Source organism: Salmo salar, chromosome 14 (assembly GCF_965601325.2).
Source record: "Salmo salar chromosome 14, fSalSal1, whole genome shotgun sequence".
In the NCBI taxonomy this organism is placed as follows: domain Eukaryota; kingdom Metazoa; phylum Chordata; class Actinopteri; order Salmoniformes; family Salmonidae; genus Salmo; species Salmo salar.
In genome coordinates, this window is record NC_138304.1 from 79,675,076 (window position 1) to 79,697,934 (window position 22,859).

The following is a 22,859-nucleotide window of genomic DNA, read 5'->3' on the forward strand; positions in this document are numbered from 1 at the left end:
CGTGGGGTAGGGGGAGAGAACCGCGTGGGGTAGGGAGAGAGAACCGCGTGGGTTAGGGAGAGGGAGAGAGAACCGCGTGGGTTAGGGAGAGGGAGAGAGAACCGCGTGGGTTAGGGAGAGGGAGAGAGAACCGCGTGGGTTAGGGAGAGAGAACCGCGTGGGGTAGGGAGAGAGAACCGCGTGGGGTAGGGAGAGAGAACCGCGTGGGGTAGGGAGAGAGAACCGCGTGGGGTAGGGAGAGAGAACCGCGTGGGTTAGGGAGAGGGAGAGAGAACCGCGTGGGTTAGGGAGAGGGAGAGAGAACCGCGTGGGGTAGGGAGAGAGAACCGCGTGGGGTAGGGAGAGGGAGAGAGAACCGCGTGGGGTAGGGAGAGAGAACCGCGTGGGGTAGGGAGAGAGAACCGCGTGGGGTAGGGAGAGGGAGAGAGAACCGCGTGGGTAGGGAGAGAACACGTGTGGGGTAGAGAGAACCGTGTGTGGTAGGGAGAGGGAGAGAGAACCGTGTGGGGTAGAGAGAGAGAGGGAGAGAGAGAGTCTCTGTCTGTCATAAACCTTTGAACGTCTCCAGCCGCTGTCTTTTTACTGTGGTTCTCACCAGTCAGTTTAGAAGTGAACACACTTGCACATGAACTCAGACCGAAGGCTTCACAACAACAATAAACATGCCTCTGCAAACTCATCTGACCTCACAATACCATATCACGATACTTCGGTGCCGACACCATGTGTTGCGATTTGATGTTCCAAACATATTGCTCACCATATGTCTGCTGTAGAGAGACGAGGGAGCGTGATAAAACAAGGTTTGATCAGTCAGGGAATGCTGAAAACCTGTTGGCTCACTATTTAAAAAAAGATGAAGAACCAGCTATAGGATGAAAAATACCGCTGTTTTGGTGCAGGCAGCGCCAACTAGTGCTAGCTAATGCTAGGCGTACCTACAGTAGCACCAGTAATTTTTCTGTGTGTAAATTAATCGTTTGAGACAAATATGAAAATTGTAGGATTTATTAACGGCTATTGTAAAATTAATCATGGCGGAAAAAGTAGAGGACATCAATTGATTTATGACACGTTGAAATACCAACCTTCGTGTGTCTGTAATTCTATTCAAAGCAACACGTTTCATTCCGTCACTAGACTGTTGCTCAGTTGTACAGTACTCCATATGTGAGTTAAGGAGCAGAATGCCATAACAATCCTTGACCTCCATCCAGGAGAATGAAAAGACGCGCATCTCTCTCTCTCTCACACGCCTCAAGGGGATCCCTGAGGGCCTCGGACGTGTGTGTGTGTGTGTGTGTGTGTGTGTGTGTGTGTGTGTGTGTGTCAGACATTTGAACAACTTCAACAATATAAGGAAATGCTTGCTAGTAAACCGATCAATGAAAGAATGGTATAGAGGATGGTCAGTCACCTGACTGGGGTTGGATGACACCCCTGTGAGGCTGGTAAACTAATGACTGTGATTTTGTTTTTACCTCATTTGAATGAATAAAACCATTTTAATACGTCAAACTTGAAAGTGGTTGCAGACAGTATTTGTGTGGCTGGCTGCCTCTGCACATCCAGTCAGACTCCGAGACAGACGGGGTTAAAAGTGCGGTCACAGGAGAATACCTCCCTGTGGTGGGGTCCTGTAATGACCCAGGGGAGTATAGTAACACACATACTCTCTGTCTGTGAACCTGGGGTAGCCCTGGAGAGAGAGGCCTGCCCTGTGGGTGGCTGGGCCGGCTGGAGGTAAAATGTGGAGTGGATGAATGTGTTATCTCCGTATGCTGACCCCACCCCCCATGGGACCAGTTCCCGAGCCTCTCCCACATACCGCCAGTGTCATTCATACGGTGCCAAAACGGCGTTATTAAAGCAGGAAAAGAAGAGAGGAGAGGAGCCAGTCTCTGGCCCAGGTTCAAACGTCATACAGCTGGGACCTGTTACGTTTCAGGCACACTGCCCTCTCCCTCCTCTCTGGTCTGGGCTATAAATACACTATGGTTGTCTTCCTATAACCAGGGACTGAGGTTTGGTTTGGCAGAGGAAAACATGACGGAGGAATAACCGTGGGAAGCAGTGAGAAGGCCTTGTGTCTGTGTTGCCCACCTGTCTTGGGGTCCAAGGGGCTCAAGGTGCTGCTGCCTGGTACTTCAAAGCATCCTCTCTCTGTACTAGCATCCTCTCTCTGTACTAGCATCCTCTCTCTGTCCTCTCTCTGTACTAGCATCCTCTCTCTGTACTAGCATCCTCTCTCTGTACTAGCATCCTCTCTCTGTACTAGCATCCTCTCTCTGTACTAGCATCCTCTCTCTGTACTAGCATCCTCTCTCTGATTGTATGCTGGCGGTCGGCGCCGGTGGCATTTACATGAAAAGAGGCAGACTGGCTCAGATGTATAAGAAAACAACAGGTATTGAAGTCAAATCAGGTGTTATTTGTCACAAGCTTCGTAGACAACAGGTGTAGACTAAGAGTGCAATGCTTTCATACGGGTCCTTTTCCAACAATGCAGATAAGAGTGGAGCAATACCAACTATCCGCCCTCAGCTCTCAGTAGTAGGGGAAACACTGCTGGTGGTATTCCACCAGTCCAGTCAGACTGACGCTTCGAACACACCGACAGCGTCGTTGCATTTTGGTACACCAGAATGACATTCATTTCCAATGAAACGCTGCGTTTGTCTTGCAGCATTGCGTTGCAGTACGTTCGTGGTGTGGTGCATACGTTGATTTATGAAAGGTATGCGTCAAACTGTATGTGTAGACGGCTTGACAGAAATAGTAGCAGAAGGTGATTGTTGAACTTTAGTTGCACACATATCCAGATGATGCTGCGTAACCATTTTGTGCAATGACGCTGTCGGTGTGTTCAACGCGTTACTGGGTGTGTGTGTGTGTGTGTGTGTGTGTGTGTGTGTGTGTGTGTGAGAGACGCTCCCCCCGCCACTACACCCCACGTGCAGCCAAGGTCAGGCCTCCTCTCCCATGATGTCTCTCTCCCCTCCAGTCCTCCAGCTGAGAGGTGGGCAGGCCTCCAGCCACCACAAACAGACGGACACTTCCATTTCCTCCAGATTATTTTCCTAGGAACTTTAACACTCCCCAACGTCAGAAAGTAACTTTATCCTCCCGCTGGCATTCTGATCTCCTGGCGGAGGGATGGAGGGAGGATAGACTGGGCTCATTCATTCATGGCCAAGTTTTTTTTAGTGGGAAACTAATCGTGTTTTGTTAGCATTCTTTAGCTATACCCTCATAGGTTTCACTTTTCCCACCGGTGGCATGGCTTAGTTATGGGACACCGTCGTGAGATCTCATGCAGTTTGTTTTTTATTTTAAAAAATATATATTTTACTTAGCTTGTGTACAATTGATCACATTTTAATAAGTTCAGTTGGTTCAAATTATTATAATGTTTGTTAAAGATGGAAATAACCGTATGAATGTCTTATGTTTGGTTTCTTACTAGCTCCCTCTCTCCCTCTCTCTCTCTCTCCCTCTCTCCCTCTCTCTCTCTCTCTCCCTCTCTCCCTCTCTCTCTCTAGCCCCCCAGCCCTATGGACCAGGCAGGGAAGATGCGAGGCCAGGGGTACGGTGGAGTCAACCCCTACTCTCAGCAGCAGGGGCAGGGCCCTCCTCCTCCAGGGGCTCAACAGGGTGCCTCCTACCCAGGCCAGGGCTACGGACCCCCAGGGGCTCAGAGATACCCCATGGGCATGCAGGGACGCACCCCCGGTGGCATGGGTGGCATGCAATACGGACAACAGGTTGGTGAAGTTTTTCTGTTGGTCCTGCTCGCTCTCTTTCTCGATCATCATACCCTCTCAATCATCACACTTCCATGCAGTCACCGCTTAAATGGGTCTGTTAGTTTGATAGACAGTCACACGCAGGCCTGTTTGGTGTTCAAAGCACCCTGTAGAGAAGACGAGTCCTGTCTCATTGTTACCTCTCACACAACCGCCACTTCAGGTGGGTTTGATGCAGGTCTTTTCTGCAACTCCTCATGTTTTCTTTGAGTCCTTGAGAGGGTAAGTGCCCTGCTAGACACCACACGGTTTTGTTTTCATTTTTTCCCTCACTGTACTTGCTGGGCAAGGTCAGCTGCTCTTTCGAGTTACCAGAGAACAATACAACACCAATGTGCTGTGTTGTAAGTGTTTTTACGTACAGGAAAGCCTCGCAAGACCACCAAGTGACGTTTTAAAGGGCAGCTATTAAAGAGTTTTTATTTAATCTTATTTAATATAGCCTAATGTGTGAAAATACATGTTTTATGTTAACCGCTGAATTTGATTGTTTTTCTTAAATCAATTTATTGTATTTTGTTAATAACGGTTGAAGTCGGAAGTTGAAACTCATTAAAACTCGTTTTTCAACTGCTCCACAAATTTCTTGTTAACAAACTATAGTTTTAGCAAGTCGGTTAGGACATCTACTTTGTGCATGACACAATACATTTTTCCCAACAATTGTTTACAGACAGATTATTTCACTTAATTCACTGTATCACAATTCCACTAAGTTGACTGTGCCTTTTAAACAGCTTGGAAAATTCCAGAAAATGATGTCATGGCTTTAGAAGCTTCTGATAGGCAAGTTGACATCATTTGAGTGAATTGGAGGTGTACCTGTGGATGTATTTCAAGGCCTACATTCAAACACAGTGCCTCTTTGCTTGACATCATGGGAAAATCAAAAGAAATCAACCAAGACCTCAGAAAAAAATGTGTAGACCTCCACAAGTCTGGCTCATTCTTGTGAGCAATTTCCAAATGCCCGAAGGTACCACGTTCATCTGTACAAACAATAGTACGCAAGTATAAACACCATGGGACCACGCAGCCATCATACCGCTCAGGAAGGAGATGAGTTCTGTCTGCTAAAGATGAACGTACTTTGGTGCGAAAAGTGCAAATCAATCCCAGAACAACAGCAAAGGACCTTGTGAAGATGCTGGAGGAAACAGGTACAAAAGTATCTATATCCACAGTAAAACAAGTCCTATATCGACATAACCTAAAAGGCCGCTCAGCAAGGAAGAAGCCACTGCTTCAAAACCGCCATAAAAAAGCCAGACTACGGTTTGCAACTGCACATGGGGACAAAGATTGTACTTTTTGGAGAAATGTCCTCTGGTCTGATGAAACAAAAATAGAACTGTTTGGCCATAATGACCATCATTATGTTTGGAGGAAAAAGTGGGAAGCTTGCAAGCTGAAGAACACCATCCCAACCGTGAAGAACGGGGGTGGGAGCATCATGTTGTGAGGGTGCTTTGCTGCAAGAGGGACTGGTGCACTTCACAAAATAGATGGCATCATGAGGGGGGAAAATGATGTGGATATATTGAAGCAACATCTCAAGACATCAGTCAGGAAGTTAAAGCTTGGTCGCAAATGGGTCTTCCAAAATGGACAATGACCCCAAGAATACTTCCAAAGTTGTGGCAAAATGGCTTAAGGACAACAAAGTCAAGGTATTGGAGTGGCCATCACAAAGCCCTGACCTCAATCCTATAAAAAATGTGTGGGCAGAACTGAAAAGGCTTGTGCGAGCAAGGTGGCCTACAAACCTGACTGTTACACCTGCTCTGTCATGAGGAATGGGCCAAAATTCACCCAACTTATTGTGGGAAGCTTGTGGAAGGCTAACCGAAACGTTTGACCCAAGTTACACAATTTAAAGGCAATGCTACCAAATACTAATTGAGTGTATGTAAACTTCTGACCCACTGGGAATGTGATGAAATAAATAAAAGCTCTACTATTATTCTGACATTTCACATTCTTAAAATAAAGTGGTGATCCTAACTGACCTAAGACAGGGAATTTTTACTAGGTTTAAATGTCAGGAAATGTGAAAAACGGAGTTTACATACACCTTAGCCAAATACATTTAAACTTCCGACTTCAACTGTATGTGTATACAGGGCTTCCTTGTAAAAGTTATCTTGGTCTCAATAGGACTAAAATAACCGCGTCTTTAAGTAGCCCAGGGGACTCAACCATTCCCCCCCCCCCCCACTTTTTTTAATGCAGTGGGCTGCATTAAATGGGTCCGCGGACCATAAGTTTGAGACCCCTGATATAGATTGTAAAGACTCTAAATCTGTGATTACATTGCTGTTTGTCCTCTCTAGATGACCGGCTATGGGCAGCAGGGTCCAGGGGGCTACGGTCAGCAGAGCCAGGGCTACTACGGCCAGCATGGCCCCCCACCACACACTGGTCAGCAGCAGTCCCCCTACCCCCAGCAGGTCCACCCCTCCCAGGGTCAGCCCTCAGCCCAACACAGCCAGCCTGGGGCCCCCGGCCCCTATCCCCAGGGCCAAGGGCCTCCACAGGGGGGTCCACCTCAGATCCAGCCGCCCTACAACCAGGGACCACAGCAGCAGCCGGGTCCCCAGCAGGGCCAGGCCGTGCCTCAGGGTCAGGGCCCCCAGCCCAGCTACCCCCAGCAGCAAGGACCCCAAGGGCAGCAGCCTCCACAGCAGCAGCTCCCCTCGCAGCAGCAAGGACCCCTACAGCAGCAAGAAAGGGTGGCCCCTCCACAGGCCCAGCCACCCCCGGGCCACCAACAACCCCCAGGCCACCAGCCCTCTCCAGGCCACCAGCCTCCCCCCAGCCATGGTGGGCAGCAGCCACCCACAGGCCATCAGCCCTCCCCAGGCCCCCAGGGCCACCACCCCTCTCCAGGTCACAGTGGACCCCCACAGCAGCAGGGTCAGTCTCAGCAGGGCCAGCCCTCACCCTACTCCCAGACCCCACCCCTGCAGCAGTCGCCCTTCCAGCGGTTTCCACCTCCGCCGCAGGTAAAACACCACCCACCCGTTGAACTAAGACCTAGGCATTAGCTTGGGAGCTAACGTAAGTCGGCAGGGTTACACGTCAGGTTCCTCAGTCTACAGACAGTCATCTGTTTTTCCTCCCTCTCTCTTTAGGAGCTCTCCCAGGACTCATTCAGCTCCCAGTCCAGCGCTCCCCCCTCCAACCAGCCCATGACTTCCACAAAGAGTGGAGCAGAGGACAGCATGCAGGGACGGCCTTCTAGCTTACCGGTGAGCCCTCCCAACACATTAACGGTCGTCACTCAATACACACGTACATACACACATTCTATCATCCTACCACTACAACAAACACTACCTCCCTGGCTGTCAACACAGCAGACCTCTTTCCCAGCATCTCCTCCGGCCCAGCCCCCTCTGTTGAACTGGCTGCTGGCTGACTTGACCTTGACTGTTCACATGGTAATAAGCTGGAACACACACACACACACACACACACACACACACGTCACGGTCTTTATAGACTCTCTCCTGGGTTGACAGTTATTCTGACGTGAGCGTTCCCTTCACACTGCAGGGAGTATCGGTGGATCAGGTTTCTGAGAGGAGAGGTAAGGAGAAAGGGCAGGTTGGTGGAGCTGTGGGACGAACAGAGGAGTCGAGTTGAGTAAAAGGCCACGTTTACTGAAGCACAATTAACCTGTCTCGAGAAGCAGGTGAAAACATGTTCATTAGGTAAATAAAAGGTGATTTAACCTGTCTCGAGAAGCAGGTGAAAACATGTTCATTAGGTAAATAAAAGGTGATTTATATGTGATATTTTTCACTTTGAAATTGACCTTTTTATTTCACCCCTAATTAATTAGCAAATGCTAATTCAAAGATACTGGATTATGAAAGGAAAGGGTGTAGAACTTTCACTACTTCTCTCTCTGTGTGAAAGAGCTTAACACTCCCGTTGAAGTCAGTATCTGTGGTTGTTTATAGGTTCCAACAGAGAACACATATGACCTAATTCAAGGCGGCAGGGATAGAAAGTGAAAAATGAGATCGTTAATGAGATATAATGAAAGTGAGGGAGGGCGGGAGGGAGAGGGGGAGCGATTGAGCAACACGTGCTTAGGATGTGTTTCCCTCTATTATTTATCCTATTTATTTATCTATCTCGGGACTCAGCCATTGGCCAAGGAGGTTGTGTTTCCTGGGGATTCCCCCCATCGGCTTTGTGTGATTGGCTATGAGAGCCATTCATCTGGCAGAGGTCTGGACAAGCAGATTCCACATTGCTTGCCGCCCCCTCCTCCCCCTACCTTCCCCGTGGAGTGCACATGACAGAGTGTGCAGATTAGTCCCGCCAACTTTAGCCATGCTGCCTTTCAGCCATACACACACACAGACACACACACACACACACACACACACACACACACACACACACACACACACACACACACACACACACACACACACACCACACACACACACACACGGCTGGCTGGCTAACACCTCAGCCAGAACAGTGGAGATACAACACTGATGGCCTCAGCCATATCATAAAGCCAGTGTTGCCTTAGCCAATGCCAAATGATAGCCCAACCAGAACAGAGCACATTGGTGGTTTATCATTGTGCGACGTCAGGTAGGTAGCTTTAGGATAGCTTGGGTCTACTGCCTTTTATAATGAGACTTTTGAAAAACTTAATTGTTCACACAATGTGGAAATTTCCATTTGGTTTCACCAAAAACATTTATGGTGAATTTATTTAACTTTAGCAAGGCAACACCTCCTCAGCCGTTGTACATGCAGACTGGTCTGTTTGATCCAGGTGCTGACAACCAGTGTTACTGTCTGCTGCATATTCCTGTGGGAATTCACACGACTAACTGACAGACGGTAGTCAAGCCCTGGTAGCACAACAACAACCAGCATGAGAAAATGGAAAAACAGCCAGGCAGCGAGGGTGAAACCAGATGGACGAGTTGAGCTGGTTCCTCGTTTGTTTTCAGCCAGGTTGCTAACGGAACTGCAAACACTCTCTCTCGCTCTCTCGCTCTCTCGCTCTCTCGCTCTCTCGCTCTCTCTCTCTCTCTCTCTCTCTCGCTCTCTCTCGCTCTGTGTTCAACATACCACACTCTTCTTTTAACTCTTTATTTTATTTGACACTGTGTTGTCAGATCTTCAATCAAAACCTAATATTAGATTAAGGGAACATTTGTGAACAAATAACACAGTGCTGATACTTATTTTATTTATTTAATAAACAAAGTTGTGCACCACCCAATGCCCCAGTGTGAAAAGTAATTGCCCCCTTACACCCAATAACTAGTTGGGATACCTTTATCTGTCAATGACTGCAACCAAACGCTCCCTGTAGTTGTTGATCAGTCTCTCACATCACTGTGGAGGAATTTTGGCCCACTTTTCCATGCAGAACTGCTTTAACTCGGCGACATTTGTGGGTTTTCGAGCATGTAATGCTCATTGCAGGTCCTGCTGCAACAGGTCTGGATTTTGACTAGGCCATTCCAAAACTTTTGTTTTGCATTTCAGCCATTCTTATGTAGACTTGTTTGTATGTTTTGTTTGTGTGTTTTGTATCATTGTCTTCACTTCAGCTCAGACGGATGGCCTGACATTCTCTGATGCAGAGCAGAATTCATGGTTCTTTCAGTGATGGCAAGTCGTCCAGGCCCACAGGCAGCAAAGCATCCCCATAACCATCCCACTACCACCACCATGCCTGACTGTTGGTATGAGTTCAGTTCTGTGGAAGGCAGTTTTTGGTTTTCACCAGACATAACGGGAACCATGTCATCCAATAAGTTCCACTTTTGACTTCCAGGAGTCTCGACGATCATCCAGGTGCTTTTTGGGAAACGTCAGCCAACTTTTTGGACTACATGGGTCCCGTCATGCATCAAGACAATGATTCAAAACACAAGCAAGTCTACATCCAAATGTCATAAAAGCAACAGTATTTTAGTTTTGTAATGGCCTAGCCAAAGTCCTGACCTAAACCCAAGATGACCACGAGGTGAGGTCGTCTGGGGAATCTTTCCAGGCCGTGAGAGAGAGGATTTAACCCTGCTTAGGTGGCTCTGACCCTGGGTCGTCTAGGCCTCGGCTTGGCCTCGGGAGGGCTCCAGGCAGAGACATACAGGGGTCAGGGGGTCTCTACTGTAGGAGCATAGGTTGAAGTCCTCTGGGTTATATGGATATTGTAATATAATTTACAAGGCATGTAGTTATGACACATAAAACCCCAGACCTACACACAACACTGTGTCTGTCTGTCACTGTGTGTCTGTCTGTCACTGTGTGTGTGTGTGTGTCTGTCACTGTGTGTGTGTGTGTCTGTCTGTCACTGTGTGTGTGTGTGTCTGTCTGTCACTGTGTGTGTGTGTGTGTCTGTCTGTCACTGTGTGTGTGTGTGTGTGTGTGTCTGTCTGTCACTGTGTGTGTGTGTGTGTGTGTGTCTGTCTGTCTCTCACTGTGTGTGTGTGTGTGTCTCTCTCACTGTGTGTGTGTCTGTCTCTCACTGTGTGTGTGTGTGTGTGTGTGTGTGTGTGTGTGTGTGTGTGTGTGTGTGTGTGTGTGTGTCTCTGTCTGTCACTGTGTGTGTGTGTCTGTCACTGTGTGTGTGTGTCTGTCTGTCACTGTGTGTGTGTGTCTGTCTGTCTCTGTCTGTCACTGTGTGTGTCTGTCACTGTGTGTGTGTGTGTGTGTGTGTCTGTCTGTCTGTCTGTCTGTCTCTGTGTGTGTGTGTCTGTCTGTCACTGTGTGTGTGTGTGTCTGTCTGTCACTGTGTGTGTGTGTGTCTGTCTGTCACTGTGTGTGTGTGTGTCTGTCTGTCACTGTGTGTGTGTGTGTCTGTGTCACTGTGTGTGTGTGTGTCTGTCTGTCACTGTGTGTGTGTGTGTCTGTCTGTCACTGTGTGTGTGTGTGTCTGTCTGTCACTGTGTGTGTGTGTCTGTCTGTCACTGTGTGTGTGTGTGTGTCTGTCTGTCACTGTGTGTGTGTGTGTCTGTCTGTCACTGTGTGTGTGTGTGTCTGTCTGTCACTGTGTGTGTGTGTGTGTCTGTCTGTCACTGTGTGTGTGTGTGTGTCTGTCTGTCACTGTGTGTGTGTCTGTCTGTCTGTCACTGTGTGTGTGTCTGTCTGTCTGTCACTGTGTGTGTGTGTGTCTGTCTGTCACTGTGTGTGTGTGTGTCTGTCTGTCACTGTGTGTGTGTGTGTCTGTCTGTCACTGTGTGTGTGTGTGTCTGTCTGTCACTGTGTGTGTGTGTGTCTGTCTGTCACTGTGTGTGTGTGTGTCTGTCTGTCACTGTGTGTGTGTGTGTCTGTCTGTCACTGTGTGTGTGTGTGTCTGTCTGTCACTGTGTGTGTGTGTGTCTGTCTGTCACTGTGTGTGTGTGTCTGTCTGTCTGTCACTGTGTGTGTGTGTCTGTCTGTCTGTCACTGTGTGTGTGTGTGTCTGTCTGTCACTGTGTGTGTGTGTGTGTCTGTCTGTCACTGTGTGTGTGTGTGTCTGTCTGTGTGTGTGTCTGTCTGTCACTGTGTGTATGTGTGTGTGTCTGTCTGTCACTGTGTGTATGTGTGTGTGTCTGTCTGTCACTGTGTGTATGTGTGTCTGTCTGTCTGTCACTGTGTGTATGTGTGTCTGTCTGTCTGTCACTGTGTGTGTGTGTGTCTGTCTGTCACTGTGTGTGTGTGTGTCTGTCTGTCACTGTGTGTGTGTGTGTGTCTGTCTGTCACTGTGTGTGTGTGTGTCTGTCTGTGTGTGTGTGTGTCTGTCTGTGTGTGTGTCTGTCTGTCACTGTGTGTATGTGTGTCTGTCTGTCACTGTGTGTATGTGTGTCTGTCTGTCTGTCACTGTGTGTGTGTGTGTCTGTCTGTCTGTCACTGTGTGTGTGTGTGTCTGTCTGTCTGTCACTGTGTGTGTGTGTGTCTGTCTGTCACTGTGTGTATGTGTGTCTGTCTGTCACTGTGTGTAGAGGGGGACGGTAGCGGTCTCAGTCTTGTCAATGTCAGGCAGTTCTTTCACTTTCCTTGGAAGTGACACTTCCTCTCCATGTCAGCCCTCTGTGGGACCGGGAAAGTCTTCCCCCTCTCTCTCTTTTTTAATCTCCTCCTTGCCCTCTGAGAGTTTCTTTTGTACCCCTCTCCCAATGTGGGGCTAATCCCACTGACACTCCCACTGGTCTTGGTCTTTTGCCCCCGCTGCTAAGGATCCTAAGGACTCGGTGTGTGGGCACTGACTGACTGAAAGAGCTCTGGACTAGAGAGGAGGAGCGAGAGAGGGGAAGGTCACATGTTGGTCACACACTCGCTCTCTGTTGTTTTTCCGCCCTCTCTCTTTTCATCCCTCCCTTCCGCTTTTCCCCTTTTCTCATTAACAAGCATTTCATCTGAAGTAGTTGATTCAGAACTTATACGATTCAGGGTCTGTGTTGTCCAGCGTGTTTGTGTGCAAGAGGAAAACCCAATTGGGCCCCACCCTTAGATTCCATCACACAGGAACTTGTGGCTTGCATCACTGTTAGCGGACCACCCGCATCTCCCAAACAGCCCCCATGACCTATGGTGTATGTTCCAAGTTCTCTCTATTCGTCTGCAGCAGTACAGCTTGTTTGTGCGACACAGCTCTGGCGCATTCTGCCTAGCTAGGCCGGACCACTTTTTCTCTCTCACCCTACTCAGCCCCAACCTTTCTTTTGCCTTTTGTTGGTTTAGCCAATTTTAGAAATGTGAATAGTAGGCAATGTAACCAACACAACCCTTCTTTTACATCTTTGCAAATCCTGCAAATCACCAGCAGAATGTGAAAAATCGATTTTCACATTCACTCTGTTGGTAATGTTTACACATCCGATCATAACTCTAAAGGTAGCAGAGAGCCTACTATGGAACTTCAATTAGCCTGTAGATTATATTATGTCCAACAAGATGTTGAAACATTTCCCCATTCAGAATGTCCATATTTTCAATAAATTAATATCATTTTTTTATTGAAATCAAAATACTACTCTTATTACAGAGCAAGCCATAAATGTAACCTTTTTTTTAACTAGGCAAGTCACATAAGAACAAATTCTTATTTTACAATGACGGCCAAACCCTCCCCTATCCCGGACGACGCTGGGCCAATTGTGCGCCGCCCTATGGGACTTCCGATCACGGCCGGTTGTGATAGAGCCCGGGATCGAACCAGGGTCTGTGATGCCTCTAGCACTGAGATGGAGTACCTTAGACCGCTGCGCCACTCAGGAGTCCATATAAAGCTTCATATGACACGAATGTTTGCTTTGTAGCACCTACTCCATAAAACATGGAGTCTTAAAGGAGGCCTGGTAATGCCAAAATGTCATAAATATGCTAACGTTGATTATTTCAAAATTATGCTTTTAGATACAAATGTTAACAATCCTTCCTCCAAAGGACCATTCTATAGATTCAATTTTGTGATTAAACCCCCACATTTTTGTCCTGGTTTTGTAAGGAATCACCCTCTGTCTCTGTGTGTGTAAATAAGCTTCGGCTCAGCCTTATTTTGCGAACCTCTCTCTCTGCTCTGCCTGTCGTTGCAGTATTCAGTGTCCTGGGCGTATTTCCTGTTGCTATTCTGGGGCCTAGAGCTTCCTGTGCCCACGTGTCTTATTCAGATTCCTGGGTTGACTGCCTCTCCGCTTCTCTACTCTTTTTCTCTCACCCCACCCCCCCATCCCCACCCCCGGCTCCATCTCAGTCTCTCTCTCCCGTACGTACATGATTTTTAATTAATGTACTTGAGAAAATTCAATCTGCTGATAATGTATTGTTTGAATTTGACTCAGTGAATTGTTTTGGAGCTGGCTAACCCAGCCTGCTTTTTGCTCTTGTGCGCACATACGCGCACACTCTCTCACACAAGAACGCCCCTCCCCCCTCCATTTCTGCTAGGCTGAGCTAGTTTTTCAGCACAAAGGCAGTGGCTGACTGCAGCACTGTCTATCCTCTCTGCTCTGTATTTCTCTGTGGTGGTTGCTTGGACAAGGGGATTTTAGATGCACCAAAACAGCTCATTAAATTTTAAGTAATGCTCTTTTAGATTAAACCACTTTTTGTTGTTCTGCTCTGAGAAACGATGGTTGGGTCAGTTAGTGAAGGGCTTTGGCAGCGCCCTCTAGTCTACTTTGGGTTGTTGCTGGGTGTCTGTCGTCGGTGGGAGGGGCGTTGCTCTGGAGAACAAGGCAGAGAAGCAAGCAGTCTGAATCAAATAAAATCACATTTTATTTGTCACATGCACCGAATACAACTGGTGTAGACTTTACCGTGAAATGCTTGCTTACGAGCCCTTCCCAACGATGCAGTTTTAAAAATAAAATGGTAACACATGGAATAAAATAAAATACACCAGAATGAAGCTATATACAGGGAATACCAGATTCATGTTTAGAGGTAGATAGGTACATGAAAGCAGGGTAAAGTGACTAGGCATCAGGATAGATAATAAGAGTAAAATAAAGAACTGAGTAGCAGCAGCATATTATGAGTCTAAAAGTGTATGTATTTGCGTATTTAGTGAATGTGTGTGGGAGTGTGTAGGTAGGTATGTATGTGTACCAGTTAAACAAATCCAAATATATTTTTGATTCTTCAGTAGCCACCCTTTGCCTTGACTGCTTTCCACAGTCTTTGCATTCTCTCAACCAGCTTCATGAGGAATGCTTTTCCATCAGTCTTGAAGGAGTTCCCACATATGCTGACCACTTGTTGGCTGCTTTTCCAACTCATCCCAAACCATCTCAATTGGATTGAGGTTGGGGGATTGTGGAGGCCAGAACATCTGACGCACCACTCCATAACTCTCTTTCTTGGTCAAATAGCCCTTATACAGGCTGGAGTTATGTTGGGGCATTGTCTTGTTGAAAAACAAATGATAGTCCAACTAAGCGCAAACCAGATGGGATGGCATATCACTGCAGAATTCTGTGGTAGCCATGCTGGTTAAGCATGCCTTGAATTCTGAATAAAAACCAGACAGTGTCACCAGCAAAGCACCATCACACCCCCTCCTCCATGCTTCAAGGTGGGAACCACACATGCAGAGATCATCCGTTCACCTACTCTGCGTCTGACAAAGACAGGGCACTGGAACCAAAAATCTCAAATTTGGACTCATCAGACCAAAGGACAGATTTCCACCGGTCTAATGTCCGTTGCTCATGTTTCTTGGCCCAAGCAAGTCTCTTCTTATTATTGGTTTTCTTTAGTAGTGGTTTCTTTGCAGTAATTTGCCCATGAAGGCCTGGTTCACACAGTCTCTGAACAGGTGATGGTGAGACATGTCTGTTATTGAACAATCTGAAGCATTTATTTGGGCTCCAGTCTGTGGTGCAGTTACCTCTGCTGCAGAGAATAAGTTAACTTTAATTATCTCTGGGTCTTCCATTCTTTTGGCTTTCCTCATGAAATCCAGTTTCATCATAATGCTTGATGGTTTTTGCGACTGCACTTGAAGAAACGTTCAAAGTTCTTAATTTTCCGAATTGACTGTCATATATATATATATATCACACACTACCGTTCAAAAGTTTGGGGTCACTTAGAAATGTCCTTGTTTTTGGAAGAAAAAAAAAATCCATTTAAAATAACATAAATTTGATCAGAAATACAGTGTAGACATTGTTAATGTTGTAAATGACTATTGTGGCTTGAAACGGCACGTTTTTTTAAATGGAATGTCTACATAGGCCCATTATCAGCAACCATCACTCCTGTGTTCCAATGGCACGTTGTGTTAGCTAATCCAAGTGGATCATTTTAAAAGGCTAATTGATCATTAGGAAACCCTTTTGCAATTATGTTAGCACAGTTGAAATGTGTTGTGCTGATTTTAAAGAAGCAATAAAACTGGCCTTCTTTAGTCTAGTTGCGTATCTGGAGCATCAGCATTTGTGGGTTTGATTACAGGCTCAAAATGGCCAGAAACAAAGAACTTACTTCTGAAACTCGTCAGTCTATTCTTGTTCTGAGAAATGAAGCGTATTCCATGCGAGAATTTGCCAAGAAACTGAAAATCTCGTACAACGCTGTGTACTACTCCCTTCACAGAACGGCGCAAACGGGCTCTAACCAGAATAGAACGAGTGGGAGGCCCCGGTGCACAACTGAGCAAGAGGACAAGTACATTAGTGTCTAGTTTGAGAAACGGACACCTCCCAAGTCCTCAACTGGCAGTTTCATTAAATAGTACTCGCAAAACACCAGTCTCAACTTCAACAGTGAAGAGGCGACTCCGGGATGCTGGCCTGCAAAAAAACGCTAACAACGGAATTACCTTATTAAGTATTCAGACCCTTTGCTATGAGACTTGAAATTGAGCTCAGTTGCATCCTATTTCCATTGATCATCCTTGAGATGTTTCTACAACTTGATTGGAGTCCACCTGTGGTAAAGTCAATTGATTGGAGGTGACCAAGAACCCGATGGTCACTCTGACAGAGCTCCTGAGTTCCTCTGTGGAGATGGGAGAACCTTCCAGAAGGACAACCATCTCTGCAGCACTCCACCAATCAGGCCTTTATGGTAGTTGCCAGACGGAAGTCACTCCTCAGTATAAGGCACATGACAGACTGCTTGGAGTTTGCCAAAAGAAACCTTAAGACTCTGACTATGAGAAACAAGATTCTCTGGTCTGATGAAACCAAAATTGAACTCTTTGGCCTGATTACCAAGTATCACGCATGTAGGAAACCTTGCACCATTCCTTCGGTGAAGCATGGTGGTGGCAGCATCATGCTGTGGGGATGTTTTTCAGTGGCAGGGACTGGGAGACTAGTCAGGATTGAGGGAAAGATGAACGGAGCAAAGTACAGAGATCCTTGATGAAAACCTGTTTCAGAACGCTCAGGACCTCAGACTGGGGCGAAGGCATCGTGACATGTCCTTGAGTGGGCTAGCCAGAGCCCAGACATTTTTGGAGAGACCTGAAAAAAAGCTGTGCAGCGACGCTCCCCATCCAACCTGACAGAGCTTGAGAGGATCTGTCGAGAAGAATGGGAGAAACTCCCCAAATACAGGTGTGCCAAGCTTGTAGCGTCATACCGAAGACTCTAGGCTGTAATCGCTGCCAAAGGTGCTTCAACAAAGTGCTGAGTAAGAGGTCTGAATACTTATGTAAATGTAATATTTCAGTATTTTTTATAAATGTGCTAAAATGTCTTAACCTGTTTTGCTTTGTTATTGTGGGGTATTGTGTGTGGATTGATGATGGGGAAAAAATGATTGATTTAATCAATTTTAGAATAAGGCTGTAATGTAACAAAATATGTAAAAGTGAAGGGGTGTGAATAATTTTTGAATGCACTGTATAGTCTAGTGAGTGTATGTAGCATCAGTGCAAATAATTTGGGTACCATTAATTGCTAAATAGTCAATCTTATGGTTTTGGGTTAGAAGCTGTCTCAGAGCCTGTTGGTCCGAGAGCTGATGCTCCGGTACCGTTTACCGCCTGATATAGAGGTCCTGGAAGGCAGGGAGCTCGGCCCCAGTGATGCACTGGGCTGTCCGCACCACCCTCTGTAGTGCTTTGCGGCCAAGGGCGGTGCAATTGCCATACCAAGCAGTGATGCAGCCAGTCAAGATGCTCAGCCTCCCAGCCCCTGGTATCAGACAGGCTGTTGTTCCTCCCTCCCAGCCCCCAGATCAGCCCCTGGTATCAGACAGACAGGCTGTTGTTCCTCCCTCCCAGCCCCCAGATCAGCCCCTGGTATCAGTCAGACAGGCTGTTGTTCCTCCCTCCCAGCCCCCAGATCAGCCCCTGGTATCAGACAGGCTGTTGTTCCTCCCTCCCAGCCCCCAGATCAGCCCCTGGTATCAGACAGACAGGCTGTTGTTCCTCCCTCCCAGCCCCCAGATCAGCCCCTGGTATCAGACAGGCTGTTGTTCCTCCCTCCCAGCCCCCAGATCAGCCCCTGGTATCAGACAGGCTGTTGTTCCTCCCTCCCAGCCCCCAGATCAGCCCCTGGTATCAGACAGGCTGTTGTTCCTCCCTCCCAGCCCCCAGATCAGCCCCTGGTATCAGACAGACAGGCTGTTGTTCCTCCCTCCCAGCCCCCAGATCAGCCCCTGGTATCAGACAGACAGGCTGTTGTTCCTCCCTCCCAGCCCCCAGATCAGCCCCTGGTATCAGACAGGCTGTTGTTCCTCCCTCCCAGCCCCCAGATCAGCCCCTGGTATCAGACAGACAGGCTGTTGTTCCTCCCTCCCAGCCCCCAGATCAGCCCCTGGTATCAGACAGACAGGCTGTTGTTCCTCCCTCCCAGCCCCCAGATCAGCCCCTGGTATCAGTCAGACAGGCTGTTGTTCCTCCCTCCCAGCCCCCAGATCAGCCCCTGGTATCAGACAGGCTGTTGTTCCTCCCTCCCAGCCCCCAGATCAGCCCCTGGTATCAGACAGACAGGCTGTGGCTCCTCCCTCCCAGCCCCCAGATCAGCCCCTGGTATCAGTCAGACAGGCTGTTGTTCCTCCCTCCCAGCCCCCAGATCAGCCCCTGGTATCAGACAGGCTGTTGTTCCTCCCTCCCAGCCCCCAGATCAGCCCCTGGTATCAGTCAGACAGGCTGTTGTTCCTCCCTCCCAGCCCCCAGATCAGCCCCTGGTATCAGTCAGACAGGCTGTTGTTCCTCCCTCCCAGCCCCCAGATCAGCCCCTGGTATCAGACAGGCTGTGGCTCCTCCCTCCCAGCCCCCAGATCAGCCCCTGGTATCAGACAGACAGGCTGTGGCTCCTCCCTCCCAGCCCCCAGATCAGCCCCTGGTATCAGTCAGACAGGCTGTTGTTCCTCCCTCCCAGCCCCCAGATCAGCCCCTGGTATCAGACAGGCTGTTGTTCCTCCCTCCCAGCCCCCAGATCAGCCCCTGGTATCAGTCAGACAGGCTGTTGTTCCTCCCTCCCAGCCCCCAGATCAGCCCCTGGTATCAGTCAGACAGGCTGTTGTTCCTCCCTCCCAGCCCCCAGATCAGCCCCTGGTATCAGACAGGCTGTGGCTCCTCCCTCCCAGCCCCCAGATCAGCCCCTGGTATCAGACAGACAGGCTGTGGCTCCTCCCTCCCAGCCCCCAGATCAGCCCCTGGTATCAGACAGACAGGCTGTTGTTCCTCCCTCCCAGCCCCCAGATCAGCCCCTGGTATCAGACAGGCTGTTGTTCCTCCCTCCCAGCCCCCAGATCAGCCCCTGGTATCAGTCAGGCTGTTGTTCCTCCCTCCCAGCCCCCAGATCAGCCCCTGGTATCAGACAGGCTGTTGTTCCTCCCTCCCAGCCCCCAGATCAGCCCCTGGTATCAGACAGGCTGTTGTTCCTCCCTCCCAGCCCCCAGATCAGCCCCTGGTATCAGACAGGCTGTTGTTCCTCCCTCCCAGCCCCCAGATCAGCCCCTGGTATCAGACAGACAGGCTGTTGTTCCTCCCTCCCAGCCCCCAGATCAGCCCCTGGTATCAGTCAGACAGGCTGTTGTTCCTCCCTCCCAGCCCCCAGATCAGCCCCTGGTATCAGACAGACTGTTGTTCCTCCCTCCCAGCCCCCAGATCAGCCCCTGGTATCAGTCAGACAGGCTGTTGTTCCTCCCTCCCAGCCCCCAGATCAGCCCCTGGTATCAGACAGACAGGCTGTGGCTCCTCCCTCCCAGCCCCCAGATCAGCCCCTGGTATCAGACAGACAGGCTGTTGTTCCTCCCTCCCAGCCCCCAGATCAGCCCCTGGTATCAGACAGGCTGTTGTTCCTCCCTCCCAGCCCCCAGATCAGCCCCTGGTATCAGTCAGACAGGCTGTTGTTCCTCCCTCCCAGCCCCCAGATCAGCCCCTGGTATCAGACAGGCTGTGGCTCCTCCCTCCCAGCCCCCAGATCAGCCCCTGGTATCAGACAGGCTGTGGCTCCTCCCTCCCAGCCCCCAGATCAGCCCCTGGTATCAGTCAGACAGGCTGTTGTTCCTCCCTCCCAGCCCCCAGATCAGCCCCTGGTATCAGTCAGACAGGCTGTTGTTCCTCCCTCCCAGCCCCCAGATCAGCCCCTGGTATCAGTCAGACAGGCTGTGGCTCCTCCCTCCCAGCCCCCAGATCAGCCCCTGGTATCAGTCAGACAGGCTGTGGCTCCTCCCTCCCAGCCCCCAGATCAGCCCCTGGTATCAGACAGGCTGTGGCTCCTCCCTCCCAGCCCCCAGATCAGCCCCTGGTATCAGACAGGCTGTTGTTCCTCCCTCCCAGCCCCCAGATCAGCCCCTGGTATCAGTCAGACAGGCTGTTGTTCCTCCCTCCCAGCCCCCAGATCAGCCCCTGGTATCAGTCAGACAGGCTGTTGTTCCTCCCTCCCAGCCCCCAGATCAGCCCCTGGTATCAGACAGGCTGTTGTTCCTCCCTCCCAGCCCCCAGATCAGCCCCTGGTATCAGACAGGCTGTTGTTCCTCCCTCCCAGCCCCCAGATCAGCCCCTGGTATCAGACAGGCTGTTGTTCCTCCCTCCCAGCCCCCAGATCAGCCCCTGGTATCAGACAGACAGGCTGTTGTTCCTCCCTCCCAGCCCCCAGATCAGCCCCTGGTATCAGACAGACAGGCTGTTGTTCCTCCCTCCCAGCCCCCAGATCAGCCCCTGGTATCAGACAGACAGGCTGTTGTTCCTCCCTCCCAGCCCCCAGATCAGCCCCTGGTATCAGACAGACAGGCTGTTGTTCCTCCCTCCCAGCCCCCAGATCAGCCCCTGGTATCAGACAGGCTGTTGCTCCTCCCTCCCAGCCCCCAGATCAGCCCCTGGTATCAGACAGGCTGTTGTTCCTCCCTCCCAGCCCCCAGATCAGCCCCTGGTATCAGACAGGCTGTTGTTCCTCCCTCCCAGCCCCCAGATCAGCCCCTGGTATCAGTCAGACAGGCTGTTGTTCCTCCCTCCCAGCCCCCAGATCAGCCCCTGGTATCAGACAGGCTGTTGTTCCTCCCTCCCAGCCCCCAGATCAGCCCCTGGTATCAGACAGACAGGCTGTGGCTCCTCCCTCCCAGCCCCCAGATCAGCCCCTGGTATCAGTCAGACAGGCTGTTGTTCCTCCCTCCCAGCCCCCAGATCAGCCCCTGGTATCAGACAGGCTGTTGTTCCTCCCTCCCAGCCCCCAGATCAGCCCCTGGTATCAGTCAGACAGGCTGTTGTTCCTCCCTCCCAGCCCCCAGATCAGCCCCTGGTATCAGTCAGACAGGCTGTTGTTCCTCCCTCCCAGCCCCCAGATCAGCCCCTGGTATCAGACAGGCTGTTGTTCCTCCCTCCCAGCCCCCAGATCAGCCCCTGGTATCAGACAGGCTGTTGTTCCTCCCTCCCAGCCCCCAGATCAGCCCCTGGTATCAGACAGGCTGTGGCTCCTCCCTCCCAGCCCCCAGATCAGCCCCTGGTATCAGACAGGCTGTTGTTCCTCCCTCCCAGCCCCCAGATCAGCCCCTGGTATCAGACAGGCTGTTGTTCCTCCCTCCCAGCCCCCAGATCAGCCCCTGGTATCAGTCAGACAGGCTGTTGTTCCTCCCTCCCAGCCCCCAGATCAGCCCCTGGTATCAGACAGGCTGTGGCTCCTCCCTCCCAGCCCCCAGATCAGCCCCTGGTATCAGACAGACAGGCTGTGGCTCCTCCCTCCCAGCCCCCAGATCAGCCCCTGGTATCAGACAGACAGGCTGTTGTTCCTCCCTCCCAGCCCCCAGATCAGCCCCTGGTATCAGACAGGCTGTTGTTCCTCCCTCCCAGCCCCCAGATCAGCCCCTGGTATCAGACAGGCTGTTGTTCCTCCCTCCCAGCCCCCAGATCAGCCCCTGGTATCAGTCAGACAGGCTGTTGTTCCTCCCTCCCAGCCCCCAGATCAGCCCCTGGTATCAGACAGACTGTTGTTCCTCCCTCCCAGCCCCCAGATCAGCCCCTGGTATCAGACAGGCTGTTGTTCCTCCCTCCCAGCCCCCAGATCAGCCCCTGGTATCAGACAGGCTGTTGTTCCTCCCTCCCAGCCCCCAGATCAGCCCCTGGTATCAGTCAGACAGGCTGTTGTTCCTCCCTCCCAGCCCCCAGATCAGCCCCTGGTATCAGACAGGCTGTGGCTCCTCCCTCCCAGCCCCCAGATCAGCCCCTGGTATCAGACAGGCTGTGGCTCCTCCCTCCCAGCCCCCAGATCAGCCCCTGGTATCAGTCAGACAGGCTGTTGTTCCTCCCTCCCAGCCCCCAGATCAGCCCCTGGTATCAGTCAGACAGGCTGTTGTTCCTCCCTCCCAGCCCCCAGATCAGCCCCTGGTATCAGTCAGACAGGCTGTGGCTCCTCCCTCCCAGCCCCCAGATCAGCCCCTGGTATCAGACAGACAGGCTGTTGTTCCTCCCTCCCAGCCCCCAGATCAGCCCCTGGTATCAGTCAGACAGGCTGTGGCTCCTCCCTCCCAGCCCCCAGATCAGCCCCTGGTATCAGTCAGACAGGCTGTGGCTCCTCCCTCCCAGCCCCCAGATCAGCCCCTGGTATCAGACAGGCTGTGGCTCCTCCCTCCCAGCCCCCAGATCAGCCCCTGGTATCAGACAGGCTGTTGTTCCTCCCTCCCAGCCCCCAGATCAGCCCCTGGTATCAGACAGACAGGCTGTTGTTCCTCCCTCCCAGCCCCCAGATCAGCCCCTGGTATCAGACAGGCTGTTGTTCCTCCCTCCCAGCCCCCAGATCAGCCCCTGGTATCAGACAGGCTGTTGTTCCTCCCTCCCAGCCCCCAGATCAGCCCCTGGTATCAGACAGGCTGTTGTTCCTCCCTCCCAGCCCCCAGATCAGCCCCTGGTATCAGACAGGCTGTGGCTCCTCCCTCCCAGCCCCCAGATCAGCCCCTGGTATCAGACAGGCTGTGGCTCCTCCCTCCCAGCCCCCAGATCAGCCCCTGGTATCAGACAGGCTGTGGCTCCTCCCTCCCAGCCCCCAGATCAGCCCCTGGTATCAGACAGGCTGTGGCTCCTCCCTCCCAGCCCCCAGATCAGCCCCTGGTATCAGACAGGCTGTTGTTCCTCCCTCCCAGCCCCCAGATCAGCCCCTGGTATCAGACAGGCTAGGCAGA

The 22,859-nt window shown here is 50.6% G+C and overlaps 1 protein-coding gene across 2 annotated transcripts in view; it reads left to right on the plus strand.

Moving 5' to 3' along the window:
- The window catches only part of LOC106570245 (AT-rich interactive domain-containing protein 1A), a 58,206-nt gene that overhangs the window by 13,382 nt on the left and 21,965 nt on the right, over window positions 1-22,859 (plus strand). For both annotated transcript variants that reach the window (XM_014142352.3, XM_014142353.3), the window contains exons 2-4: window positions 3,543-3,764; window positions 6,140-6,811; window positions 6,941-7,057. In XM_014142352.3, coding sequence (XP_013997827.3) covers window positions 3,543-3,764; window positions 6,140-6,811; window positions 6,941-7,057 — 1,011 coding nt within the window. The remainder of the gene's footprint in view (window positions 1-3,542; window positions 3,765-6,139; window positions 6,812-6,940; window positions 7,058-22,859) is intronic.